Below are 27476 nucleotides of genomic sequence, written 5' to 3'. Positions count from 1 at the left end.
GTTACCTCAAACCTTACTCTTGAAAACCCTTACAGAATTTATCTTTAGGAAAATTATCTACGCTAATATAGCAAATGATGACATATGGCAGCATGGTTTCGTGGAAAAGATCTTGGACTTTTGAGTTAGGAGACTTTGTTTCCTGGCTGTGTGAATTTGTCACAGCCACAACCTCTTCACCTAGGCATGTAAGAATCATTTGTAAAGACAGGAGTTTGTAAGGCACTCTGAGAGGATGGTTGCACAGTCTTCCCCATTTCAGAAAATGGCTCTGCCCTTCACTTAGAAGCTATGGCTAAAAACCTAACATCATTTTTTATTTCTTTTTCTTACCAGTCCCCACAACTAATCCAGCAGCTAATCTTGATGATTTTCCTTCCAAAACATATCCCTAATTTGTCTACTTTTCGCTTTATTGATCACTACCCTAATCCAAGACAACACCCTTTACTTGGATTACTCTAGAGTTTGGGAATCAATAGGTGTGGGGTAGGGCCTAAGAACTTGCATTTCTAACAGGTTGTCAGGTGATGCTGATTCTGTTGGTCCAGAGACCATTCACTGAGAATCACTGCTTTAGAACAATCATTCTCAACCGTGGGGTTCACAAAAGTATTACCTGGTCTTTTAGTAACTACTGAGCTTGTGCCTGATCTCCAACAATTCTGATTCATTTGGCATGGGGATGAGGGCTGGCTACTTGTAAGTTTTAAATCTCTATTGGTGATTAGAAATGGGTATCCAGGGTTGAGAAACACTACCAAGGTTTAGAGATATGGTTGAGTTTGTATGCTCCTTGTGGCTTTTGCATTAGCTGCTCCCATCACCTGGTATTCTCTTCCTCTTAGGTCTTTCCATGGCTGAATCTTTTTTGTCATTTAGGTCTCATTAAATGTCACTTCCTCTAGTAGGCCTTCCTTGATCTCTAATCTAATATAACACCCCTATCATTAAAAAATACAATAAAAATGAACTATTAAAATAAATGAAATAACACCCCTATTTTTATCACACTGTCTGGCTTGTTTTCAACATAAGAATTAGCATTTCCTGAGATTTTCCTATTTATGCGTATTGGTTGTATCTTCCAACTACAATAAGCATCTCAAACATAAACACTTTTGCTTGTCTTATTAGACTGCTGTATCTCCAGCACTTACAACAGTGCTTGGCTCTATTCAACATACGTGAAGGGAAGAGAGATAAAAGCCTTTCAAATAAATTCTTCCAGTTCTTCTATGTTCTCTTCAACTTTTCAACTAGATTTTAGTAAAACATTTTATTTACATAATAAAATTGAACCATCTATGAAAGAAGCATTAATTTATTTTTTATAAATACATCTTAACTGCACTGGGATCATTTTCTCTTCATGGGAACCCTGTATTAATCTTTTGCAAAGTCATTATCCCTTAATATTTCATATATAGTACATATTTATTGATAATACTGTTTCATAGGGAATATAACTCACAGAGTAAGGCAGCTGGGTATGGTCAGGATATATTAAAGGATTGCTACACAGATTTTGTTTGCTTGTTTTTGGAGAGTGGAAAGGGTAAAGGAGTTTGTAGAACAGAAAGGTTTTGGAGGGAGCAAGAGAGTCATAGAAAAACGTGAAGGCTATATCTGGTTCCTTCTAAAAGAGGCCTACACATTTATTTTCATCTCTTTAATGAATGAATGTAATCTGGCAGAATTGAGGACTTTTAATTTCAGGTAGAGACAGAATACTGGAGATTATTGGTGTCCTGTTTCACAGTGGTTTGTTCAAGCCAGTGCAACAAAATCTTCAGCTGTGGGTCATCAGTCGCTTGGTCTCAAGGACGCAGCATGGATTAAATTGACAACTGAGATAAATTAAGGGCAAAGCAGATGTCCTTAAATCCACGGAGGACCATTTCTGAAATACATTACTTATGAAAACATAGAACAACATCGTTGCAGGAAGAAAGAGGAGATTCCGTGCCTCTGGCCAGTTTCTTTGGCAGGGATGCAGGTACTTCCTCAAAACTCGCAAGTGTACAACCTTCACCCCCAGGTATAGGGCTACGTTCACATGCAACCAGTTTTTCAGGCAGCTGACACCCCTTTCTTTCCTCTTCGTGCTTCGTCATTTACGGCCTTAAACAAACGCCTTTGCATGTCGATAATGGTTGAAATCAGTCTGGCTCTTTGGCACAGCCAACTGCCGGGGTTCTGAGAACACAAAATCCGCACTCGGAAGACAGAGGTGGTGGCTTGAGAAACACCAAAGCCAGAGAGGGAACAGAGCAGGGAGAAGCCAAGCCGCTGAGAAGTGGCGCATTCTGGGAGTTGTAGTTCCTGTGGGACGACCTTCTGAAGCCTCTACCGGGCTCTGGACTGCATTTCCCAGCCGTCCCCGCGCCGCGGTGGAGGCAAGGGGTGGGGACTCTTGGTGAGGTGCTGCCGCAGCAGGAGGGGGCCTGGGACTGAGAAGCAGCTGTAGCGGCTGCCAGGAGTCGTCTACTGTACTTGAGGACCGAGGGAACCCTCGGGGCCCGCGGCCACGACGGCCGTGTGATCGTCGCGCGTCCCTGTGCCTGCCCTCTCTCCTATCCACAGACTCGTGGTGTCCGCCATGGAAGCGCATCCGGCCGCCGTCGGGGTCTTCGGGCGCCGGTTCCCCGGCTCCCGGGAGCGATGAGTGGATAGGGGTTTGCCACGGCACGCCTTCGCCCGCGCTCAGCCGACGCGGGGGAGAAGGGTCGATCGGCCGGTGGGCTGCGGTGTCTGCCCCTCGCCGCCCAGCCCCCTGGGGGCGCTGCCTGCCCCTCGTAGCGCCGCCCCGCCCCCTGGGGGCGCTGCCGAGGGGCGCCCGCCTCTCATGCCGCCCGGGTGCCGCTCCGCACTTGGTGCCCGCCGCTGAAGCCTGGGACCCACCCGCCGGCCCGCCCGTGCCCATCGCCCTGCTGCTCTGAGCCGGCCGCCCCTCAGCCCCCAAGATGTGGCACAACGTCGGGCTGACCCTGCTGGTGTTCGTGGCCACGCTGCTGATCGTCCTGCTGCTGATGGTGTGCGGTGAGTGAGGCATCTGCTGTAGGGCAGTTGCACGCTGTGGTACACATGCCAGCTTTACTGGTGTTGCTGACTTGCTTGTTCTGTCTGGTTAAAAAAAGAATAAGGCGTGGATGGACAAATGTCTTAAAATCATCTGTTGTCCACTTACCTCTCAGGAGTGAGCTCAGAGGAGATGTACCCCTGACCCATGACGGGCCCTATGGCATCCTGGAGAGGGAAAGAACAGGATCCAGGTCTGGGCATCTTCACTCGGGGTTAAACCAGATATTGCTTCACTGGCAGCCTGTGCTCTTGATTGCCATTCTTACCACAGTCTGCCCAGATTTTAACCTTGGCCTGTATTCGAAGGTGAACTGATTGGTTACTCCTTTCTCTTTTTTTGCAGATTCTTACACTAAAGTAAAGAGAGGTTTTACTACCATCATTTAATCAGGAATAGGGTCAGGGTTGGGATTGAAGCACTTGTGAAATTATTTGCTTACTTGGAGTTCAGGCTTACACTAAATTCCCAACAGAAATGTTGAGACTAGGTAGACCTTAAAAACACTGGCTATATTAAACTTCCAGGGTCAGGTAACCCAACTCTTAGTTCTGTAATAATGGTGCTATTTTGTTTGCTGTGGGTTTTTTCCTTCTTGGAATGAGAAGACATAAAAGTTTCTTCTCAAGGTAATACTAACACAATTTTAAATCTTTTTGATTTCTATATACACAGGAGTTAATAACCACAAGTGGTCTTTTGGCAGAGTGGCTGAGCAACTGTGAAAATTTGGGAAGTATTTTGAACCAGATATCAAAGAATTTATTTTTTCATAACTGCATTATTGAAGTATGGTTTCAGGTTAATGCAGTAATTGGTCAGAATTCAAAATAAATACTAGGGTGAATTCATTGCATGATTAATGTACTAACTGCTCACTATCAGAGCTGTGTTTGGAGAAGATATGTGTGTTTGCGCATATGCACATGTATGTATTCACGTCTATATACCTGTGTGTATTCTTTTAATTTTCTTGCTTTACTAAGGCACCAGAGTAAAGCTTCTAACTTACAACCTTTCTTTTCTGATGATAAAACAATTGAAAAGACGTTTTCAATTTTCTGCTTTTAATGTTAGCATTTTTGGTATTTAGGATTCTTGAAGTAAGGAAAACCAGATCTTTGTGATTTGTTTTGATATGAGGAAGGAGGAAAGCATATGCTTTCTTTTCTAATTTGATGTAAACTATCTGGAGATGGCGATCTGATATGCAGACCATGTGACATGTGACAACACCTTTGATATAATATTTGCTAAACTTGCCTTTGGGACATCAAAGTTCCTAATTGCTACAAATATCAGACTTGCTCTCAGGTCTCAGTTGCTATTTGACTTTACTTATTTTTTCCTAAAGTGCCCTGTTCTTTGGTTTCAGAAAACATGGAATTAGACATGAGATATAGTAAATAAAAGAACACCTTATTTTGATTGGAATGGTCAAGAACTAATAACATTATGGAGAAGTAATCCAGGCATTTTTTTGTGGAGAGAGAGCTAATGATAGGGAGGCTTCATATTTTGACTAGGTTGGCCCTGGCATTTACGCAGAGGAGGAAAGGATCCTAACAGACTTGAGAGAGAACTAGAGTGCTGTGTTAGTTTGCTAGGACTACCATAACAAAATATCACAAACGTTAAACAACAGAAATTTTTTTCCTCACAGTTCTGGAGGCCAGAAAACTGATATCAAAGTGTCAGCAGGGTTGATTTCTTCTGCGGTCTCTCTCCTTGGTTTATAGATACCGCCTTCTCCCTGTGTCTTCACATGGTCTTTCCTCTGTGTCCTAATCTTTTCTAATAAGTACACCAGTTCTATTGGATTACGGCCCCACCCTTATGAATTCATTTAAACTTAATTAACTCTCTAAAGGCCTCTCTCATCCAGGCCTGCTTGGTGGCTCGGTTGAATGGAGCATCGTCCTATACACCAAAAGGTTGTAAGTCCGATTTCCCTCCAGGGCACATACCTAGGATGGCTGTTGGATCCTGGGTCAGGTTGGGTAGGGGAGGCAACTGATGTTTCTCTGTCCCTCTCTCTAAAATCAATAACAACAACAAAAAAATTCCTCAGGTGAGGATTAAAAAAAAATTAAAAGGCCCTGTCTCCAAATGCAATTGACAGTGAGGTTAGCAATCAATGACACAGGTATGCTCCATGGAAATCAGAGCCAGTTTATTCAGCCAGTTCATAGCCAGAACTCTTCCTGGGATCTTTTACACAGTGAATGGATTTTCAAATTTCAGATTCCTAGGGAGGTTTTTCTTCTGCTCTATACATTGGTTGTGTCTACTTTGTCAGTCTCTCCTTCATTCTAAAATGTTTTCTACTCCCACCATGTACTGAAGCTGACCTTGTCAAGGTCAGTAACAAATGGCTTCCATATTGCTAATTCTGTGGTCACTTATTAGTCCTAATTGTACTTAACCTCTTATACAAGTGAGCATTCTTTCCATGAAGCATTTCTCTTGGCTTTTGTACACGTATGTACTTTCATGATGTTCTTCCTATCCTACCATCATGTCTAATGGTTTCTCTCTTCCTGGCTTCTCATTCCCTAGAATTTCTTAGCTTTTTTTGATCTCAGTTTATGATAGGGAATACATTTTACATTATTCCCACCATATTCATGAGTATATAAATTACATAAATCAATCAGTTTATATATACATCTATTTACCTGTCATCTCTCTATGAAATAAAAATTCTATGGACTAGTAGTACTTGTCCTTACCCCATGAAATACATGCTATTTTCTATTATATTTTTATAATATACTGTGCTCTAATACAAATATATACTTCTATTTTCAATTTGTTTCCTTTTGGGCTCTACCTGTATGATATATTATTCATAGAGATTTAAATAATAACTAACTAAGGACTAAAATTGGTATCTTCAGCTTTCAATTCTCTCCTCCATCTCAGGCACATGCATCAGAAATTTTTTTCTTAATAACTGTACTTGGAGATCTAATAAGTATCTCATACTTAATGAAGATGGTCTCCATCTTCAGAGAACAGTGGTTTGATTTAGGATTTTTTGACTTTTTGCATTTACAATGATGTGAAAGCAATATATATTCAATAGAGACTGTACTTCGGATTTTGAATTTTGATCTTCTCCTGTGCTAGCAATATGCAGTTGTATACTCTTGTGAAGTTGGGCAGCACAGCAGGCTGCAGCTGCCAGTAAGCCACAAGATCATGAGGGTAAACAACTGATCACAAGGGTAAACCACTGATACTCCACAAGAGTTCTGTGTTGCGTTTTTGGATATTGTGGCTTGGCATCTCATCCTGTGTACAAAACTTCCATCTGTGTGTCCTGCTGCTAGTGAGAAGAAGAAGAAGGCAATTACTCTTGAGCACATTTAAGATAGGCCAGGCTAAGCTATGCTGTTCAGTAGGTTAAGTTAATTAAATGCATTTGTGAGTTATGAGATTGTTAATTTACAATGGGTTTTTTGGGAGGTGACCCCATCGTAAATCAAGGAGCATCTGTACATCTAAACAAGCCCTCTTGATTTCCAGCAGTTGACTCTCCCTTTCCATCTCAAATGTTACCAGCAGTGAAGACCTTGGGTGTCATCCTCGGTTTTGCCCTTTGCTTTGCTCTCCATCCATCTCCCCTTACAAATAGCCACTCTGTCTGGAAGTCCAACTTTATCTCTATCTTTTTTTTAAAGGTTTGTTTGTTTATTTATTTATTTTTAGAAAGAGGGGGAGAGAGGGAGAGAAACATCAATGTGTGGTTGCCTCTGGTGCGTCCCCTGCTGGGGGACCTGGCCTTCGACGCAACCCAGACATGTGCCCTGACTGGGAATCGAACCAGTGACCCTTCGGTTTGCAGGCCGGCACTCAATCCACTGAGCTACACCAGCCAGGCCCAACTTTATCTCTTTAAAAAATCTAAAATACATTTTCTTCTCCATGTCTAACATTTTCATTTATGGCTTGCCTCAGTTTCCTAACTATAGTGTTTTTCCATTTCCTCTTTTCTTTATAATCTACTTTTCACATAGTAGTCAGACATTTTTTATTCAGAAAATGTTTTTTCAAAAGTTATTAACAAAAGAAAATTTCAAAGCCAGTGGTACTAAAAGACTTTTAAAAAAGGAGTTCCCCTCGATTTTTAATTTTATTATTTCCCTTAGTTATTTGCTTCCATGTTCCTAAATAATTTGTTCATAGCTATTTCTTGACTTTTGCAGTTTTACACATTATTTACTAACCATGGTAAAGGCCCCATTTCTTTCCCTGCTTGCCATTAATAATGATAATTTTGGGCTATCGATAGTCAAGGTTTATATTTTGGCTGTATAAATAGTCCCTGCTGGTCAATAGTGTGATATGACTATACTTCCTTTCTTATATGGTTCTCCATTTTTTTGAGGTTAATAATTGCATTTTTAATTGACATAGTATTACTGTTTTGTATGTATACATTATTTGTCTCCCTCTCCCATGTTCCAAATCTCACACACATACACCTATCAGAAATATATGCCATGTGTTCAAGGAAATTGTTCTTTCCTCCCCAACCCCTCACCTTCCCAACTCAGTCGCAAAGCCTCCTTTCTTCTCAACAGCTTTTATTCTCAGCCTACCCTTTACACTTTCTGCTGGAAACTGTTTTCCGTATCTCATGTCACCATCTTTCTCGGTTTTCACTCTTGTTTTGTTGGAGCACATTTCTTTAGTAGCTTTCTAAGAAGAATGAGTAGAAAATAATTTCTTGAGCTAATGCCTGCCTAAAAATGTCTTTTTATAATTATTGGTATTCTGAAACATCGTAATGATATACCTTGGTATGGTTTTTCATTTTTCTGGGTCCTTTGGTTCGGGTTTTAGTCTGCGTTTCTGGGAACATTTTCTATTATATTTTTGACAATTTTTTGCCTCTGTTTCCTTCATTCTTTCTGAAACTTCTGTTAGTTGGGTGTTGGACCTTATGGGCTGATTCTTTAATTTTATCTTTTTAGGTTTTATATTTTTGTCTTACCTTCTTCCTCTCCCTTTTTTGGGGGGAGATGTTTGGGGTTTATTTTCTACCTCGTAGGTTTTTATTTTAGCTGTCCAATTTTTAGTTTTCTTGTTTTCTGATTACTCTCCTTGTATAGCAGCTGATCTTGCTTCATGTGTGTAGCATCTTATCACTATAAGCATAGTAGTTATAATGGTTTTGTTGTTTTTAATAGTGTTTGTCTTTCCTCTTCATTGCCTTTGTTTCTTCTGTGTATTTTGTGTTTTTGTTTTTGGTTTTTGCTTGTTTGCTTTGGTGGTAAATTTTCAGTGTCAGCTCTGGGCTCATTGCAGGGTGATTGGGCTTCTTCTTTAGAGGAATCTCCAGTTTTAAGTGTCTGGAGGTCTATTTCTCTGTGGGTATTCCTCTCTGGAGAGTGAACACCCTCACTACCCTATTGGGTGTTGTAAACTTGGCTACTTACATGACAGTTCTATAAATGGACTTAAGTCCCATCCTTTTTTCTTCCTTCCCCTCAGCTCTTCCCATCTCAAGTCTTGATCTTTTGTTTGGTTCTTGATTGAATTTTGGCTCCAATTAGTATCCCCCTCTCCTGCCATCCAGATTTTTGTTTCTTTTGCTTTGCTAGATCAGTTACCACCCTGGGCCATCCTGTAGTATGTGGGTTCTTAAGAGTACATTTATTAAAGCTGGGGACAGTGAAACAAGGAAGGGCTTAGGACAGATGAAACAGCAGGGGAGAGATTAGGCAGGGCTGCTGTCAGCTCACTGGAAAGTCAAATGAAAGGGGGCCTTGGAGACAGGTTAAGGTTGTTAGCCCAAGCACAAGCTGCTGCTGCCCATTGCTCCCCTGGTTGACAGTCTCCTGGGGACCCTTAGAATTTAGGAGATGCATGCCTGTGGGGGAAGAAGAGGGAGAAGGGAAAGGCAGCGTGTGCACTGGGTCCTTAGTCCTGAGGGTTGTATAGGATGAGAGTTTAGGGGAGGATCTCAACAGAATATTCATCAGCTTTATGCTGATGTGCCAAAATAAAATTTATTCCCTTAGCTTCATCTGTCCTTGGGTGTGGTTGGCAAATGGTACTAATTGGATTTCTGCTTTCTGTCTCCCTGAGTAGGGTGATTTAAACTATTTGCCCTCTGGTTGGGAGGAGAAATGTAAGCCACTTACTCTTTAGCACCCTTGATTAGGGAAGATAGGACTTACTAGATGGCTGCAAACTGCTCGGCCTTTTAACTATGTCTCAGTTTCCCTATTCCACTTGCCAAGGAATTTTCCTAGCTCCTTGCTATCCTGACTCAACTCCTTCTTTAAAACCTATTATCCGATGGTTTTCCGTTTCTCTCGGAATACAGCTCAAGGATCTGGGTGAGTAGCTCCTCCGCTACTCTCCTCCCTACTACTCTCAACATTCCACCAACAGGCCAGGCTTGTACTTTCCTCAGTCTTCCTTGTTTCTCTCTCCAGGTTTTCACATCAACTAACCACCTAGGTAGTCCATCCAGTCACTCTATGTCCTTTAACCGTAGTTCAGCACTCTCCGAAATAAGCTATTTCATGTGTCTGTTTCCCTAGTGAGAGTGTAAGCTCCATGAAGGCAGGACCTCGTTTTGCTTGTTCATTGCTCTATCCCAGGATCCTAGGGTACTGTTTTGTGTGTAATAGGCCTTCATGTATTTTCATAAAGAATGAAGAAAGATTCTTGTATTAATTGTTAAATTAAATTCCCATTACATGTAAGTTTTAAGTGTGGTACAAACCAGCGTTGTCTTGTGATGGAGTTGCCTTGTGTAAGAGTTCAATAAAACACTAAATTAACTCTTACATTTAGGTGCTGTGGTGGTGGTCAAGGGTGTCCAAAAGTTAGTAAGGCATCTCTTCCCTTGCAGACCTTTATACTCCATTGCCTGGTTAACTGTAGTAGAGTCTGGGCTTCTGAGTGCCAGTTTCACATGCATGATTCTTCTCCTTCTTCTGGTGTTTTTTTAAAGCTCAGAATCTTTTCCTAAAATAACTCCTTGTTCTTGGTTTATGCACAAAAAGCCTTAGGCGATATTTTACCTTCCTCATTCATTACCAATCTCTTGCTCAGGGCATATACCCATTCATCTCCCAAATATTTTGAGCGTGTCTTGTAAGTATAGTTCTAACATATTCTACTACTAAATGACAAGTTCTGGAAGAGGATACAGCATAGTCACTACTTTCAACAATTAAGTACAAAACTGTAAGAACAGGTTCACTAATGTAGGTACACTGTACTTTTACATGGAATTCGTCAACTTGTATGTGTATGCTCGCTCCCTTTTATCATCTTCCTTTCAAACAGAAATAGGCTTTTTCTTTGCCCATGTCTCCAAGAGTGATCAGCAAGCACTGAGTTCACCTCCATGGGATAAAAAATATATATATTTGGTGTTCCTGCTTCCTGGCACAGAGCTCCCCAAACCCTTGGAATTTCCTGAATAGGACCATCTTTTGTTATTCATAGCAGGTCCTTTTGGACCGGGCTGGAGTTTATGCTAATGAGAGATGTCTCAGGGTGGGGCTTCTAGATAGTTTCAGGATAGGGGTTGATCATTAAAAATCCAAACAAGATGAGATAACGGGAAGTTTTAGCTCCACTGCCTGACCTCCAAGGAGGGTGGAGGCCTGGAGATTGGATTATAAAAACTCTTAAATGTTGAGTATTTTGAACACCTCAAATTTAGCATATCTAAAACCACATTCTTGGTCTTGCTTTTCTTGTGGCCTTCACCATCTCAGTAAATGGCAGCTTTGTCATTCTGGTTGTCAATGAGGCCTCTCTACCCTCTCTGAGATATCAGCTTCCCTCACAAATGCCCCCTTCTGCTTACTCTGCTTTATTTTTTTCTATAGTTTTTATCATTGGGGAAATATGTTGCAGTGAGAATGGTGTTTGGAAATGATAGGTGCTCGATGAATATTTGAATGAATGAGTAAATGAAGGAATTTCCAGCTCTTGAAGAAGAACTGGCTAGGATGGAGTTTATAGATTGGAGCGGGAGGCATCCAGATTGTGGTACTATATGCATCACCTGCAGAGTTTATGCCAGTAGGTGATTTTGTAAGTAATCAAATATGGGAAATTTGGTGATATACTGTATTTCTGCTTATCTATCTCATATTTAGGTACAGGTGAATAAAGTAATGTTTGAAAAATGAATTTTCAAAGATTAAATCTGGTTTTAGGAATTTGAATATCCTTAGTTTAACATGGTTTTACTTAGAATAATATACATTTCAAAACAATGGTTGAGTAAAATAAAATGTATTGATCACTGAAAAGTGTGAACAGAAATTTAAACACAATTTGATTTTTAGCAAATGTATACAGGAGTGTGAGCACCATCACAATCTGGATACAGAACATTTTCATCACTACAGAAAGTTCTCTCATGTCCCTTCGTAGTCAGTTCTCAAGCCCCTGGCAAAAACTGAACTGCTTTCCATGACCATTTTGCCTTTTCTAGAATTTATTATAAGTAGAATCATGTGACATACTTTTGTATTTGACTTCTTTCACTTAGCATAGTGCTTTTGAAATCCATCTATGTTGTATACATCAGTGATTCATTTTCTTTTTGCTGGGTAATATTCCATTGTTATGGATAAAATGTTACCAGAAAGGGGACCTGGCCCTGAGCTGGTCTGCTGGTAGTGTGTGGGTTCTTGACTTGATGCAGGAAAGATTTTACTACATGAGCCTAGGTGATTTTTAGAGGACGTTTATTAAAGCTGGGGACAGTGAAACAAGGAAGGGCTTAGGATATTGGAAGCAAGAGGAGAGTCTAAGCGGGGCTGCCTTGGCTCTCTGGTAATGTTATAGGAAAGAAATGATGAGCCCTGGCGGTGCTGGTTTGGCTCACTGGGGAGTCAGAAAAAAGGGGCCTTGGAGACAGGTACAGAGAGTTCACTTGGGATGAACTGCCTGGGCCCATTGCTGCCCTGGTTGCGAGCCTCTGGGGTTCCTTAGAGTTTAGGAGATGCATGTCTGTGGGGGAAGATGACCGGGAAAGGAAAGATGCAGGCATGCTCCTGGGAGGATGTGTCTGGGGACCCTAGTTTGGGGGGGTTTTAAAGCCTGGGAGTCTAGGGGAGGTCTTAAGGAAGGATCTCAATAGAATATCAGCTTTATGCTGGTGTCCCAAAATGAGACTTTATTTCCATAATTTCATCTGTCCTTGGGTGTGGTTGGCAGATGGCACTAATTGGATTTCTATTTTTCTCTCAGTAGGGTGTTGTGGTTGGTGAGGAGAGGTGCAAACCATTTACTCTTAAGTGCCCTTGGTTACAGTAGATAGGATTTTCTAGATGGCTGCAAACTTCTTGTTTAACTATGTCTCAGTTTCCCTATTCCACTTGCCAGGGAATTTTCCTAGCTTCTTACTATCCTGTCTCGATACCACAGTTTGTTTACCCATTTACTTATCAATGGATATTAGGATTATTTTCATTTCTCTTGGGTAACTTTATAAGAAACTGACAAACATTTTGCATTGCCAACAGCCATTTGGTAAACTGTTCAGACTGTTTTGCCCATTGAAAAAAATTGCATTGTCTTTGTATTATCAAAGTTGTAAATCTTTGTGTATTTTGAAGACAACCTTATTAGATACATGTTTGTAATGTTTTCCTTTAAATATGCATCTTGCCTTTTTATTTTTAAAAACTTAGAAAGTCAATTTTTCATGTTAATTAAATCCCATTTATCAATTTTTTTCTTTTGTATTTATTGCTTTTTGAGTCATATCTAAGAAATAATTACTTACCCAAGGTCACAAGATTCTTCTTCTACAATTTTTTTTAGGAGTTTTGTATTTTAGATTTTGCCTGTAGGTCTGTGATCTACTTTGAGGTAATTTTTGTGTATTGTTTGAGTTACCATACACAAAAGATTTTTAAGGTAAAGATTTTTTTTTACACGTAATGATATCCAACTGTTTTAGCATCATTTATTGAAAAGGCAATTGTTGAAAATAAACCTAAATGTATAGGTTTATTTCTGGACTATTCTATTCCATTGACCCATTTATGTCTATTCTTATGCCAACTGTGTAATTTATGCAATGTTATTCTTTTCAAAATGTTTCAGCTATTTTAGGTTCTTTGTATTTCCTTGTAAGCTTCAGAATCAGCTTGTCAAAATTGACATTGACCCTGTAGGTCAAGTTGAAGAGAATTAACTTGTTAATGTTGGGGTCCATGACCATATTATATCTCCATTTTTTAAGGACTTTAATATCTCTTAGCAACATTTTGCATATTTTGATATGTAATTTAGTTCTTCCACTAGTTTAGTCTAATTTAACTATAAAGGTTTCATATTTTTGATGCTGTTGCAAATGGTATTCTTTTAATATTTGCCACTAATATATGGAAACAAAGGATTTTTGTCTATTGACAGTATATTTGGCAAAACTGCTAATTCACATCATCAGTCATGCATTCATTTATTTGCATATTGCCTTTATATCCTGCAAGTTTGCCCAATTTCACTGTTCTAGTAAGATTGGGGAATGGAGGCGGAGAGGATTTCTTCTTTGGTTTTTTTTGTTGTTGTTTTGTAAGTTCCACAGGATTTTTACCCAGAGGCTCATGCGAACTGCAGATAAAGATTGTTTTACCTATTCTTTTCAGTCTTTTAGTTTTTGCTGCATTATACCTCCAGGATAGTTTTGAAAGAAAGGGTTGTTAACTGATGGTCCTTAGCACAAATTCAATGCCAGCAGGAATCCCCACTTGAAGGTACTGTGTAGAAGGAAACTTTATTCAGTGCAAACAACTCCATTTTGATTCAGCACAGCTGTGGAACAGCCCAAGAGTGTTACAGTTTAATTATGAAGCGGTGTGGCTGTGGAACAACATGGCTGTGAGGTGGTCCTGGGTCGAAGTCCCTGTCTGGCTAGACAGCTCTGTTCTAGTCTGCTCCATCTGCTTTGGTCCAGACTGCTCCATTTTGCCCTGGGTGGGTCAGGTCTGGTGAGACATCAGAAAATACAATCTTCAGTCCTTGGTAGAAAGGGAAAGGCAGTGTGCTCTTGGAGCCAGAAGGGAGCTGACTTATAGAGACAAGTCCCTGCCCCTGGTACCTAATTTGTGTTTCCCCATGCAAATGAGGACTTCAAATCCTTACAGTTCCAATGGTCCAAAAGGCACTGTCCTGATTTGTCAGAATGAGTTGATCTCATTGTTCAGTGAAGATGCTAGTGGTGGGGAGGGTATAGCTGTGCCACTCTGATTGGACAGGGAAAGACTCAGTTCTGTTGGTTGAAATACAGTTCCTGAAACTCCTTTATAGGGGCTGGCTCAGACGACAGGAGCACAATGTGGGGAGGTAGTTCTGTGCACCTGAAGTGTGATTTGCATGAGAGGCCCCTGAGTAGAAAGAGCTGCTAGGCAGTTTTTTAAATTGAGACCATTAGCCATCAGGAGCCCTTCTTAGTAGGTATTAGTAGGTGTCTTTCTTCTCACAGTCCATAGGGGTGAAAGCAGACTTTCTTCCCTGATCTTTTGGAGAGAAACATGTAGTCTTTCACCATTAAGTAAAATAATAACTTAGGGTTTTTTTGGTTTTTTTTTGTAGATATTCTTTACCAGATTGTAGAAGAAAAGTTTCCTTCCATTACTACTTTGCTGAGACTTCTTTAAATATCAGAAATGGATGTTGGATTTTTTTGATTTTTTTTTAGATGCTTTTTCTGTATCTGTTGAGATGATCGTGTGATTTTTCTCTATCAATTAATTTTATTTATTTAAGTTTATAAACAACAGAAATATATTTCTTTATACTCTGGAGGCCAGGAAGTCTAAGATCAAGGCGCCACTATGGTGTATCCTGGTGAGAGCCTGGGTCCTCACGTGGTGAATGGGGCCTTGTGGTTTTTCTTAGTCTGTTAAATATGATGAATCACCTTAATTTTGAATGTTAAAGCAACCCTACATTTCTTAGATAAAACCCCTTTGTTCATGATTTATTATCATCTTCATATATTGCAGAATTTGATTTACTAAATTTTAAAGGGTTTTCTATTTACATTCACAAGGAATATTTGTAGTTTTTTTTAAATGCCTTTGTCTGGTTTTGTTTTAAGGATCATACAGACCTCATCAAATTTTATTTTTTGGAAGAGTTTGCATAGAATTGGTATACTACTTTTCTATTGCTGCCTAACAAATTGTCGCAAACTTAGCAGCCTGAAACAACATACAGTTATTAGTTGACAGTTTCTGTGGGTCAGGAGTGTGGGTCAGGAGTATGGCTCACCTGGGTCCTCCCTCCACCTCATAAATCTGCAGTCAGGGTGTTGGCCTGGCTCATGTTGTGGTTGGCAGCATGCAGTTTCTTGTGACTGTAGAACTCTTGGTGACCTGCTTCTTAAGCCAGCAGGAGAATCTCTGACACGAGGAAAGGGCCTACTCTCTTTTGAAGACTTTCACTTAATTAATTGAGTAGGCTCACCTAGGATAATTTCCCTTTTGAGTAACTCAGAATCAACTGATTGAGACCTTTTACAAAATACCTTTACCTTTACCATATAACATAACCTACTAAAGGGAATAATCTTTTTACCTCTATTTGTTGGAAGTAGGTCATAGGTTCTGCTCATACTCAAGGGTACAGATCACACAAGGTTTATACAAAGGCTTGGCTCATTGAGGTTATGGAGATGTCTGCCACAGTTTGTATACTTTCTTAACTGTTTGGTAGAATTAATCTGGGCCAGGACTTCTCTTCTGGGGAAGGTTTTTTGTTTGTTTGTTTTTCCACATCCAAGCACATGACGAGTCCATTGATTTTATTTTTATCCTCACCTGAGGACATCTTTTTATTGCTTTTAGAGCAAGAGGAAGGGAGAGAGAGAGAAACATCCATTGGTTGCCTCCCACATGCACCCCAACCAAACCCGCAACCTGGGTATGTGCCCTGACTGGGAATCGAACCCGCGATGGTGTATGGGTTAGTGCTCCAGCATCCTCCAGGGCACATGTCCATTAATTTGAGAAAGAGAGAGGGAGACAGATGGACTGGGATAATAAGCCTGAGGCAGTCTTGAGTAAACAATACAAGAATAAACTTTGTGTTTCACGTACTCACAACTATAAACCTACTTTTGCCCCACCCTGTATATATGTAGTGTATAATTTTTCCATTCAAACTTCCTGGAATTTTTAGCATCATCCCTTGGTCAGAGTCAACACTCTCTGGTAAATAGTCTGTTATAGAAGCATTAGATTTTACTGATTCTAGGTACTGTGATATGGAAATTCCCCTCCCCCACATCCTCCTCCCATCTCTCTCTCCCCAAATTATAGCTATGTAAGAACTTAGTCATTTTACTTAGAGGACAGCTTGTTGAACTTTTTTCGATGTAATAAACATTGTAGCAGGTCTTACCAACACTACAATTTCTTTCTTAACATTCCATTCCCCTCCCCCCATCATTACAGTAGCCATTGTAAAAACCAAGCACAGTGGGTATTTGTTCTTTTTGACCACCAAGTAGATGAACTCCATGTTTATATTAGGGACATTCTCTATCTCATGATTTTTTGTGAGAAACATTGTTACTACAGACACACACCACCTCCACTTTCAACTTCACACACCTTACACCCAGGGAAAATAAGGACAAGTAAGCATACTTTTCAAGTTTTCTTACCTCCATAATTAGGGGTAAACATTAAGAGGTGTGGAGTTGAGTGGTTTAGCTGGTGGTGGAGGTAGTGGCCTTAACTTGCTGCTCCACACTCTGGAGTTTCTCCAGTTGGCCACAATGCTCTGAATTTCTACTTTTCTATTAATTCCTTACATTGTTTGCTTGCTGCAGTGATTAAATTTTTTTCATGTTTTATTAAAATTGGGAGAGTTTGTGATATGGCTGAATGCTCTTATTTCTCCTAAAACTTACTGCTGCGATCATTCCCAGTTCCTTATTTTATAGATTTCCACTGTAAGAGACTTTGCTTTGTCTTAATCTTACCAAAACTGTTATTTCATGGTGGGAACTCCAGTGGTGACAGCCCTTCACCATGGCTTCTTTTCAGCCAAAAGACCTTCGTTAACCTCCCTTACTTTTCTTTGTGGTCATTTTGTGCCTTGTAGCCACTTTTGGAATCTTTGATCTTTATGAGGTTCTCATCTTTGAGCTTGACTATAATTTCCCTTGTGGTAAATTCACTTTCATGATTTCTATTTAGCATAGTACCTTGGGCAAATGAATTATTTTAACATTTAGATTAGGTTCTCAAAACTAACCTAAGAGTTAAGGGTTTTCCTTAGTACGTGTTGAAATCAATTGGCTTTATTAATTTAAGCCACTTGCTGGCATTGGACTATTTAAAGCATATAAATCGACAGAGTATTTATGATTTACTTACTTGTTTCTGATTTGTTTTTCTACTGAATTACCTGATTATCAAAACCACATGTGTCTAGCCCTGACCAGTGTGGCTCAGTGGGTTGGGTGTTGTCCTACAAAGTGAAAGGTCACCAGTTTGGTTCCCAGTCAAGGCACATGCTTGAATTGTAAACCAGGTCCCTGACTAGGGGCATGTGAGAGGCAACCTAATCTATGTTTCTCTCCCCCTCTTTCTCCTTTCCTTACCCTCTCTCTAAAAACAAATAAATAAAATATTTTTAAAAAATGTGTCCATTATGGAAAATATTCTTAAGTATAAAGAAGTATTAAAAATATAGTGTATATAGATTCAGTGCAATTCCTTTCAAAATTTTTGCTGCCTTTTTTTGTAGAAATTGACAACACAATTCTAAAAGTCACATGGAAATGAAAAAGACTCAGAATAGCCAAAAACAGTGTTGAAAGAACAAAGTTAATAGACTTATCCTCAATTTTAAAAGTTAATACAAAGCTATTGTAATTAAGATGGCGTGGTACTGACACCATCTTAATAAGGGTAGACATACAGATAGATGGAGTAGAATGGATTTTAAAAACTGGCAAAGTAATTGAAGACATTTCTCCAAAGAAGATAAACGGCCAATAAACACATGAAAAGATGTTCAAATCTTTAGTCATTAGGGAAATGCAAATAAAAGCCACAGTGATAAACAATTTATATCCACTGGGGTGACTATAACAAAAAAGATGGACAATAAAAAGTCTTGGGGAGGGTGTACAGAAATTGGAACTTTTTTTTCTTACTTTTTTTTTTTGGCTGGTAGGAATGTAAAATGGTGCATCTGCCTGAAAAATAGCAGTTTCACAAATGGTTAAGCATAAAATTACCATATGACCTGGCAGTTCTCCTCATAGTTGTATACCAAAAAGAAGTGAAAACATGTCCACGTAAGAACTTTTACACAAATGGTCATTGCAGCCAAAAAAAGTGGAAATTTTGCTTTTTATAATAGCCAACAAGTAGAGGCTAGCCACATGTTCATTAATTGGTGAAAGTTTAAACAAAATGTGATTTTTTCCATACAGTGGAATATTATTCAGTGGAATGTTATACTAAAAAGGAATGAAGCAATACATGTGACAACGTGGATGAAGAACCTTGAAGATAATATACTAAGTGAAAGAAGCCAGACACAAAATACTATATATTGTGATTTCATTTACAGGCATACATCAGAGGTAACAGGTTTGATTTCGGACCACTGCATTAAAGTGAACATTGCACTTTTAAAGCAAGTGACACAAATTTTTTGGTTTTCCAGTGCATATAAAAGTTATATTTATAGTGTACTGTAGTCTATTATGTATATAATAGCATTATGTCTAATAAAACAATGTATATATCTTAATTGAAAAATACTTCATTGCTAAGAAATGCTAACCATCATCTGAGGCTGCTGAGTGACAGGGTAGAGGTTACTGAAGGTTGGGGTGGCTGTGACAATATTGTTCCTTTTTTTTTTTTTTTGTTAATCCTCACCTAAGGACATGTTTCTGAGAGACACACACACACACACACACACACACTGATTGAGAGAAACATCAATCCGCTGCCTCCCGTGTGCTCCCCGACCAGGGATCGAAGCTGCAACCTGGTGTGTGCCCTGACCAGGAATCTACCCTCAACCTTGCAGTGCAAGGAACGACACTCCAACCAACTGAGCCACGTGGCCACAGCTGTGGCAATTTCTTAAGATAACAATAAAATTTGCCACATCAATTGATTCCTCTTATCACGTACAATTTCTTTGTCGCATCTGATGCTGTTTGATAGCTTTTTATAGCAGAACTTTCAAAATGGAAGTCAATCCTCTCAGATCTGCTGCTGCTTTATCAATTAAGTTCATGTGATATTCTACATTCTTTGTTATCTTTTCAACAATCATCACAGCGTCTTCACCAGGAACAGATTTCATCTCAAGAAACCACTTTCTTTGCTTATCCATAAAGTAATTCCTCATCTGTTAAAGTTTTACCCTGAGATTGCATCAATTAATCACATCTGCAAGTTCTGCTTCTAATTCTAGTTCTCTTGCTGTTTCCACCACATCTGCAGTTACTTCCTCCACTGAAATTTTGAACCCCTCAAAGTCATCCATGAGGGTTGAAATCAACTTCTTCCAAACTCCTGGTAATGTTGATATTTTGCCCTCTTCCCGTGAATCACAAATGTTCTTAATGGCATCTAGAATAGTGAATCCTTTCCAGAAGGTTTTCGATTTACTTTGCCCAGATCCATCACAGAATCACCATCCATGGCAGCTATAGCCTTATGAAATCTATTTCTTAACTAATATAAGATTTGAAAGGCAAAATTACTCCTGGATCCATGGGCTGCAGAATGTTTGTAAATGTTAGCAGGCAAAACAACATTAATCTTGCATATCTCCTTCAGAGCTCTTGGTTGACCAGTGACCAGTGCGTTGTCAATGAGCAGTAATATTTAAAAAGGAATCTTTTTTTCTGAGAAGTAGGTCTCAACAGTGGGCTTGAAATATTTGGTAAACCATGTTGTAAACAGATATGCCATCATTCAGACTTTGTTGTCCATTTATAGAGCACAGGCAGAGTAAGATTTAGCATATTGTTAAAGGCCCTAGAATTTTCGGAATGCTAAATGAGCATTGGTTTCAGCTTGAAGTCATCAGTTGCATTAGCCCATAGCAAGAGAATCAGCCTGTCCTTTGAAGCTTTGAAGCCAGGCATTGACTTCTTACTAGCTCTGAAAGTCCCAGATGGCATCTTCTTCCAATATAAGGCTGTTTGTCTACGCTGGAAATCTGTTGTTTAGTGTAGTCACCTTCATTAGTTGCTTAGATAGATGTGGATAACTTACTACAGCTTCTATATCAGCACTTGCTGCTTCACATTTTATGTTGTGGAGACAACTTCTTTTCATGAACCAACCTCTGCTAGCCTCTGCTTTTCTTCTGCAGATAACCTCTCTCAGCCTTCAAAGAATTGAGGTTAGGGCTTTGCTCTGGATTTAGGCTTCAACTTAAGAGAATGTTGTGTCTGGTTTGATCTTCCATCCAGACCACTAAAACATTCTCTATATCAGTAATAAGGCTGTTACGGTTTCTTACTTGTGTGTTCAGTGGGGTAGCACTTGTACTTTCCTTCACGAACTTTCTTTGCATTTACAACTTGGCTATCTGGCACAATAGGCATAGCTTTTGGCCTGTGTAGGCTTTTGACATGTCTTCCTCACTAAGCTTGATCACTTTTAGCTTCTGATATAAAATGAGGGATATGGCACTGGCTGAGTTGGTTATAGAGTGTTGTCTTGATATGCCAAGGTTGTGGTTCTGATCCCCAGTCTCAGGGAACATACAAGAATCAACCAATGAATGCATAAATAAGAGAGGAGCAACAAATCAATGTTTCTCTCTCTCTCTCTCTCTCTCTCTCTCTCCCCTCTCATTAAAATCAATCAATTAAAAATAAAGTGAGAGATATGCTGTTCTTCCTTTCACTTGAATACTTACAGGCTATTGTAGGGTTATTAATTAGCCTGATTTAAGTATTGTTGTGTCTCAGCAAATAGGGAGGCCTGAGAAAAGGGAGATGGGGAAACAGCTGATTGGTGGAGCAGTGAGAAATTGAAATTTATCGATTAAATTTGTCATCTTATATAGGCATAGTTTGTGACTCCCCAAAACAATTACAATAGTACATCAATGATCACTTGATCACAGATAACCATAATAAGCATTAGCCTAAAATATTGTGAGAATTATCAAAATATGACATGGAGACATGAAGTGAGCAAATGGTGTTAGAAAATGGTACCAATAAACTTGCTTGGTGCAGGGTTGCCACACACCTTTAATTTGTAAAAAATGTAACATCTGCAAAGCACAATAGAGTAAAAAGTATGCTTGTATGGGGCTTGCTCACTGTAGGCAAATCCATAGAGATAGAAAAGTAGACTAGTGGTTGTCAGGGGCTGGGGGAAGGAGGAAGTAGGGAATGACTGCTCATGGAGTTAGAAAACGGTGATGGTTGTACTACCTTGTGAATATACTAAAACTCACTGAATTATACACTTTAAAAGGGCATATTTTATGGTTTTGAGTTGTATCTCAATTTTTTAAAAAAGTTAATTAACAACAAAGTTCATCCCACTGCCCCGGGGTCAACCAAAGCCCATGTCCACTGAGCATTTACAAATGCCAGGCACCTTAGCCCTTTCCATACCATTTCAGTTTTTCCTCACAATAGTTGTTTAAATCTACTGTCAGAACTGAGACTACTGACTCCTTCTCCCGTGTTCTTTCCACTAACGCTGTGCCTATTTTTATGAAGAATTTTGGGTGAAGAGAGAGCATGCTAGTTTGGAATATCATTAAAATACTTACTATTTTACAAAGTTAGGTGCCTTACTCAGGCATGTAGTTAGTTGACCAAAATACATATATTTGTGGTATGGTTCAGTTAGCATGAAAGCTTAAAGGAATGCAAAAGCTTGAGAAATGGGTTAAATTAGTCTCAAGTTAGTCTTTTAGTACCAAGGAGTTTGTTAGTCTTTTATTTTTTTCAGAAACTGTAAGAACAAACAAGTAAAATTAGAAACTTCCTTAAAGTTGGCCATTCATCCTAGGTTGTTACAATGCTGGAGTTAGAAAAGTTGTTTGGATTTTATTTTTATAAAATGCCAGTTATCAGAATATGTTGTGGTCTATTGCTTTTCTATGAAATTAGAGACTTTAAAGAAAGCATGCTAACGTGAAAAAGTTTGTTACAATGGTTAATTTTATTTAATTTATGCTCTTAACATCAGAGCAACCAGTTCAGGTTTTAGCCAGTGTGCTCCTTTGTTGTTTTCTCTTACTAACAGGCTTCTAAAGTTTTGTAAAATTCTGCAAAAACAAGCAAAATTTGATGAGTAATTTTTTTAAGGAGAGTTATTCAAACTTTTTGATAATGTTGACATGAAAATACTATATTTTTAGAATCTTGAACTTAAGGTACTAGTGCTCTGGCTTTATTCTTTCATCATGTAATTAAAGAAAATATATTAATTTTCTGTGAGAATTTGTTTTTTCTAGGAACTTGTGAGTAGCTTGATCCTAATGAGAAGTTTTCACCATAGAGCAGTTGATTCTTGCCATTTAATGTGTTTTGTGTTCTTACTGAAGAAAACTTGCTTTTAGTAAATATTAGTATTATAGTATGAATTTCCAAGTAAATAGTAAAGGGATTCTTCTTCCTCAAGAAAAATGCTCTCAGACTTTTGATTTTAGCCCTGATCAGTGTGGCGCAGTTGGCTGGTCATTGCCCTGCGAAGTGAAAGATAGCTGGTTCAGTTTCCGGTCAAGGCACGGCACAGGTTGTGGGTTCAGTCACCCGACAGGATGTATACGAGAAGCAACCCATTGATGTTTCTCTCCCTTTCTCCCTCCCTTCCCCTCTCTCTTAAAAAAATTGATTTTAATACGTATAATAAATAATTTTACTTAGGTGTCATAACTCATTGTAATTTTAATGTAGATGCACCAAGCTTGGATTCTATATTCTGCAAAGGCAGAAACTGTTTTTTCCATGCCTTTATAAATCTAGAGTTTGTCCTTATGCCTTGTCCATAGTCCATAGTAAATGCTTAGTATTTGTTATATAAGTGTATATTTGAAATCACATATATATTTATTTATATTATACATATTGTGCTGTAATATACTCCCAGGAGTGAACTGGAATATTGTCAACTGATAACATTGTGTGTAATAATTATTCGTAATGCTTTTGTCTCTCTTCAGGTTGGTATTTTGTATGGCACCTTTTTTTATCAAAATTCAAGTTTCTGCGGGAACTGGTGGGAGACACAGGATCCCAGGAAGGAGATCATGAGCCTTCAGGGTCTGAAGCAGAAGAGGATGCTTCAGTGTCTCCGCACAGGATCAGATCTGCTCGCCAAAGGAGGGCACCTGCTGATGAAGGCCACTGACCTCAACTGTCATCCTGTGTTAGTGAAAGATGAAAGGCAGTCCGGAGCCTCTGTCTTTAATGACTTGGCTTTGCAGTTGCTAAAATATCGAAGGACATTTGTTCTTGGATTTCAAGTCCCATTCAGAAAAAAAGATTTACATGTAAGCCATATGAAAATAAAGGGAATTAAAACCAAATCGGACTTTGCAAATTTCATCTTAAAGATTATCTTTTGCTTTACTAGATTTTACTTATATACAATGGCTCTTGGGTTTATTTTTCTTTTTGCACTTGTGTGAATCTGTTAAATATTACAGGCTTGAAAACTGTATTTTATTAGTTCTATAATGTACTTTCTCCCCCCCACACATTGAAATTGGGACGTGACTCACCATTACTGTCAACTGGGCGATAGTTGATGTAATTATCTTAGCTTGTGTGAGTGTGGACTTACAGCGTGTCATAGTGTCATCACTGTGTTGTTGATATGAAATATGTCAGATTTAATTGGCATTTTAAAATGTCTTCTAAAAGATCACACTTTGCTTCAGCACTGAAACAAAAAGTTATTGTGTATGCAGAAAAGCATGGAAACAGAGCAGCAAAGCAAATACCTGTTGCTGAAGGAATGACCACAACTCCATATTTTATTGTAAAGCAACAACAAAATGCTCTTTACAGGCCCTAAGAAGGGAAGATACCCACAAGTAGATAAAACTGTACTACGTTTTGTCACTGAGACACATGCAAAAGAATTGCCTATCACACGCTAAGTGAAGCAGTTGAAGTTGGGATAAATTGCCAAGACACTTGGAATAAATGAAACACAATTCAAAGCAATGAGTGCGATCAATTCATGTGTTGAGTGGGGCTGTTGTTAAGGTGTCAAACACTGTTTCATCCAAAGGTTCCTTCTGGTAGTGGTAGAACACTCCTTTGAGAAATGATGTATCACCAGTGCTCTTGATACCAAGGGTGCGGTTGTGGGGAAGAATGCAGGTATTGATGACTGATTTAAGAAGGGATTCAGCAGAGTTGGGCCTCGGAATAGGCAGTCAGAGTTATAACTTAACCAGTTGATTTTATAACACTTTATGTATGCACAAGACTGACATGATAAAAATCTGTTTAACTCGAAAAGCTCTGTTTCAATAAATATAAACATTCTACTATACATGACATGAAAGCATTATGTCATAATTTAATTGCCTGTGTTTTTTCTTAGTGATACATATGGTATCAGATTGATTAAAAAGTAGTGTGTAAGTTTATTTTTTCCTGGAATAGCAATTATTGCTAACTTAATTCTTACTCTTATAGTTGTTAAAATATTTACTCTTTACGAGACACTTGTATTTTGGCAACCTACTCAAGACTTTAGTAACTTAGGAATCTAAGAACTGTCTTCTATGTTAGGAAGAGTAGGATTAGTTACTCCTTTTGTATGGGAGGACTTCATACTCAAGGCACATGTTGTGGAGAAAATACTTTCTCACAAACAGCAATTCAGTGACAAGATCTCAGAGAAACCTGGTATTGAGAAAAATAGTGGGTGGAAATGCCTGCTTCACTGTAAAATGACTCTTGCCAGGTTCCCATGTTTGTCTTCACTGAACTTTGGACTGAGTGTTTACTGGAGAAGAGATAATATGGATTAAAAACCCTTCCTGTTTAGTGTTACCTACTTTGTACAAGAGTGAATTGCAAAGCCAGCTTATTTTATTCATTCAAGTTATTTTTATGTTTTTAAACTTTGTTTCTAAAGAACTAGCCATCACAGAATATCACCTTTACTACGGTGTGTAATTGTGTTTGGTACCTCAAACTTTATGGTGATAGTTTTGTTTAATTAACAGTTCACTTGCTCTGCCCCAAGTGGTACTCCTGATGCACACTTCTACTGTCATAGCCCTTTGTGTATACAAAAGGGGACTTTCCAGAGCATAACTTTACTTTTCAATATTTGCCACAGGGAATCCCCAGCAGCTGAGAGTGGGGCATAATCTTTCTGTCTTCATTTCCTTATTGGATGCAATTTTCTATTCTTGTGTGACTTGTAGGGATTAAAAAAAACAGTGACACAAATTTCAAGCATTAATTTTAGTGCTTCCTACTAGCTAAATATCACATTAAGATGATCGTCATTTAGGGGGGAAATAAGCCTAAAAAGCTTCTTGGTACTGGGAGGATTAAATTAGATCTTTCATTGTCTAGTATTTTGAACTGTGGATTCTGCTTTATAATGGATATCTTAGGTTTAGATAATAATAGTTGCTGACAAACCTTGGTAGCTGGAGAGCTTCCATATTATATCAGTATTAAAGAATGATGGGTGATGTAATCCCCAAAAAACCTATAAGCGCCACCCACAAATTAATCCATGTAAAGGTGCATGTGTTCATATTATTTATTAATATTTATGCTTCAAGGATGTCTTCTTAAATAGAATTTTAAGAAATGTTCTGCTTTACTTATTTGGGAAACATACTCAAAAGCATATTAATAGCTCATACCCTACCATGTTTTAACTCAGGAGAGTTAAAAGAAATCACTGATGCCAATATGAAAATTCTGTAAACTAATTCTTTTGTTTAATACTTTTTTCTTACTCTGTACTCCTCCCAAGATGCTCCCCATAGCACATATTTCAAAGACAAGAGAATAGTTGCTAACACAGAATTATTTGTGTGATATAGTGTTTCTGTGTTTTCTGTTTTTGTTTTCTGTTTTAGAGCTTTTGTAACTGAACAGAACATCATTAAGGGCATTTTCAGTTTCTCAGTAGGAGATGGACTAGGCTGGGGTTAATTAAAAACCTTAGAAGGCTCTGAGCATTAAAAACACACACAAGTATAAGTCGTGTCCAAATGCTCATTAACAATGATGCCATAGAAGTATGCCATTTTTGAGGAGTAATCCTAAAATTGAGGACTGGTAGGTTGTTTCATTTCCTTCCTGACTAACCATTCCTAAGTCTTTCTCTTTGCCTCTGAAACTCTTGTGAAAATTGCTGTTATCAAATGTGTTGGTAGCATTGCTCTGATTTAAATGCCAAAAAAAGAAAAAACCACTAAATATTTGTGTAGCACTGTTAAATGAAATTTTTAATATTTACATCAAGTTAAAAATAGAATTCATCCAGTGGATTTTGTAGTATTGTTTTCATGGTGGAAACATAAGTATGCTATTTGGTGAATAGCCAATTCACAGGTGTGCTGACCCATTTCTTTAGATATTATTAGGTGGAATAATAGCTTCAAACTGTTATTTTGTTGCAAGTTAGGAAAATATTAAATAATGGTTTCATAAATATGGCATTTTAAACCAAAATGTGTTAAGTGATTTGAAAGTAGTGCTTTTTTACTTTTAAGAGCAACATTTTTTGAAATTATTTGAAGTCAATACAGTATTTTTTGAAGTCAGTTTTTCTGAAGAGTTTTGTTTTAATGTAATATGTAACCAATGTAACTTTAGATTTTAACTGATAAACTTTTATATTTGAAGTTGACTTTAAAAAGCCATGAATAGTACTCAAAGGTTACAGACTCAAGCAGCTAATGGAATAGTATTTTGTTACGGTGTCTAGAATTAAAACACCTTGTATTATCTGCATTTAAAGTATCTTATAGCTTTTAACTTAAAGCATAAAGAGTAACATTTCAATAGAAGTTACATTTTCCATTTGTTAATGTATGCTGCCTGTTTTATGACCAATGTTTAACATGACCCTCCAAGTTAGTTCTATGCATAACCACTCACCAAATACTGCTGCTGTGGTTTCTAAAGGAAACATTCTGTGCTGTGCTATGATGCATTGTCATCTTGCTGCTTGATAAATAGGTTTATAAGGAATTAAAATTGTGTATGTTAATTGTATCTTTATATAATAAGATGTAAAATTAGAGATGAGGAATGCGTGTAAGTGATCATTCATTGTTTTTGTTTTAAAATTGGTCAATAGTATATCTAAACTTTCTGTGGTTTGTTTATATGATGTTTTAACTTTTACTTTAAACTGCACAGAATAAATTAACATGA

General features: G+C 38.4%; 1 protein-coding gene and 1 long non-coding RNA gene across 2 annotated transcripts in view; one reads left to right on the top strand and one right to left on the bottom strand.

The window, feature by feature from the left end:
* LOC123480277 (uncharacterized) overlaps positions 1-3359 on the bottom strand; it is an 18227-nt gene extending 14868 nt beyond the window's left edge. Inside the window, exon 1 of the long non-coding RNA XR_006656197.3 lies at positions 3191-3359. This is a non-coding gene — a long non-coding RNA (uncharacterized lncRNA). The remainder of the gene's footprint in view (positions 1-3190) is intronic.
* Positions 2396-27476, top strand: SMIM13 (small integral membrane protein 13). Its single transcript, XM_024565581.3, has 2 exons — positions 2396-3042; positions 23270-27476. Exons 1-2 carry the CDS (start codon positions 2967-2969, stop codon positions 23455-23457), a joined length of 264 nt encoding a protein of 87 aa, XP_024421349.1. The 5' UTR covers positions 2396-2966; the 3' UTR covers positions 23458-27476.

Source organism: Desmodus rotundus, chromosome 3, assembly GCF_022682495.2.
Source record: "Desmodus rotundus isolate HL8 chromosome 3, HLdesRot8A.1, whole genome shotgun sequence".
Taxonomy (NCBI): domain Eukaryota; kingdom Metazoa; phylum Chordata; class Mammalia; order Chiroptera; family Phyllostomidae; genus Desmodus; species Desmodus rotundus.
The sequence above is the reverse complement of the archived record's forward strand: the minus strand, read 5'-3'. Positions and strand labels throughout refer to the sequence as shown.

Bases quoted from the DNA above. Each gene is read 5' to 3' on its own strand.
- SMIM13 (XM_024565581.3), top strand. From the start codon at position 2,967: ATGTGGCACAACGTCGGGCTGACCCTGCTGGTGTTCGTGGCCACGCTG. The intron at 3,043-23,269 runs GTGAGTGAGGCA...GTCTCTCTTCAG, and splicing joins CCTGCTGCTGATGGTGTGCG to GTTGGTATTTTGTATGGCAC.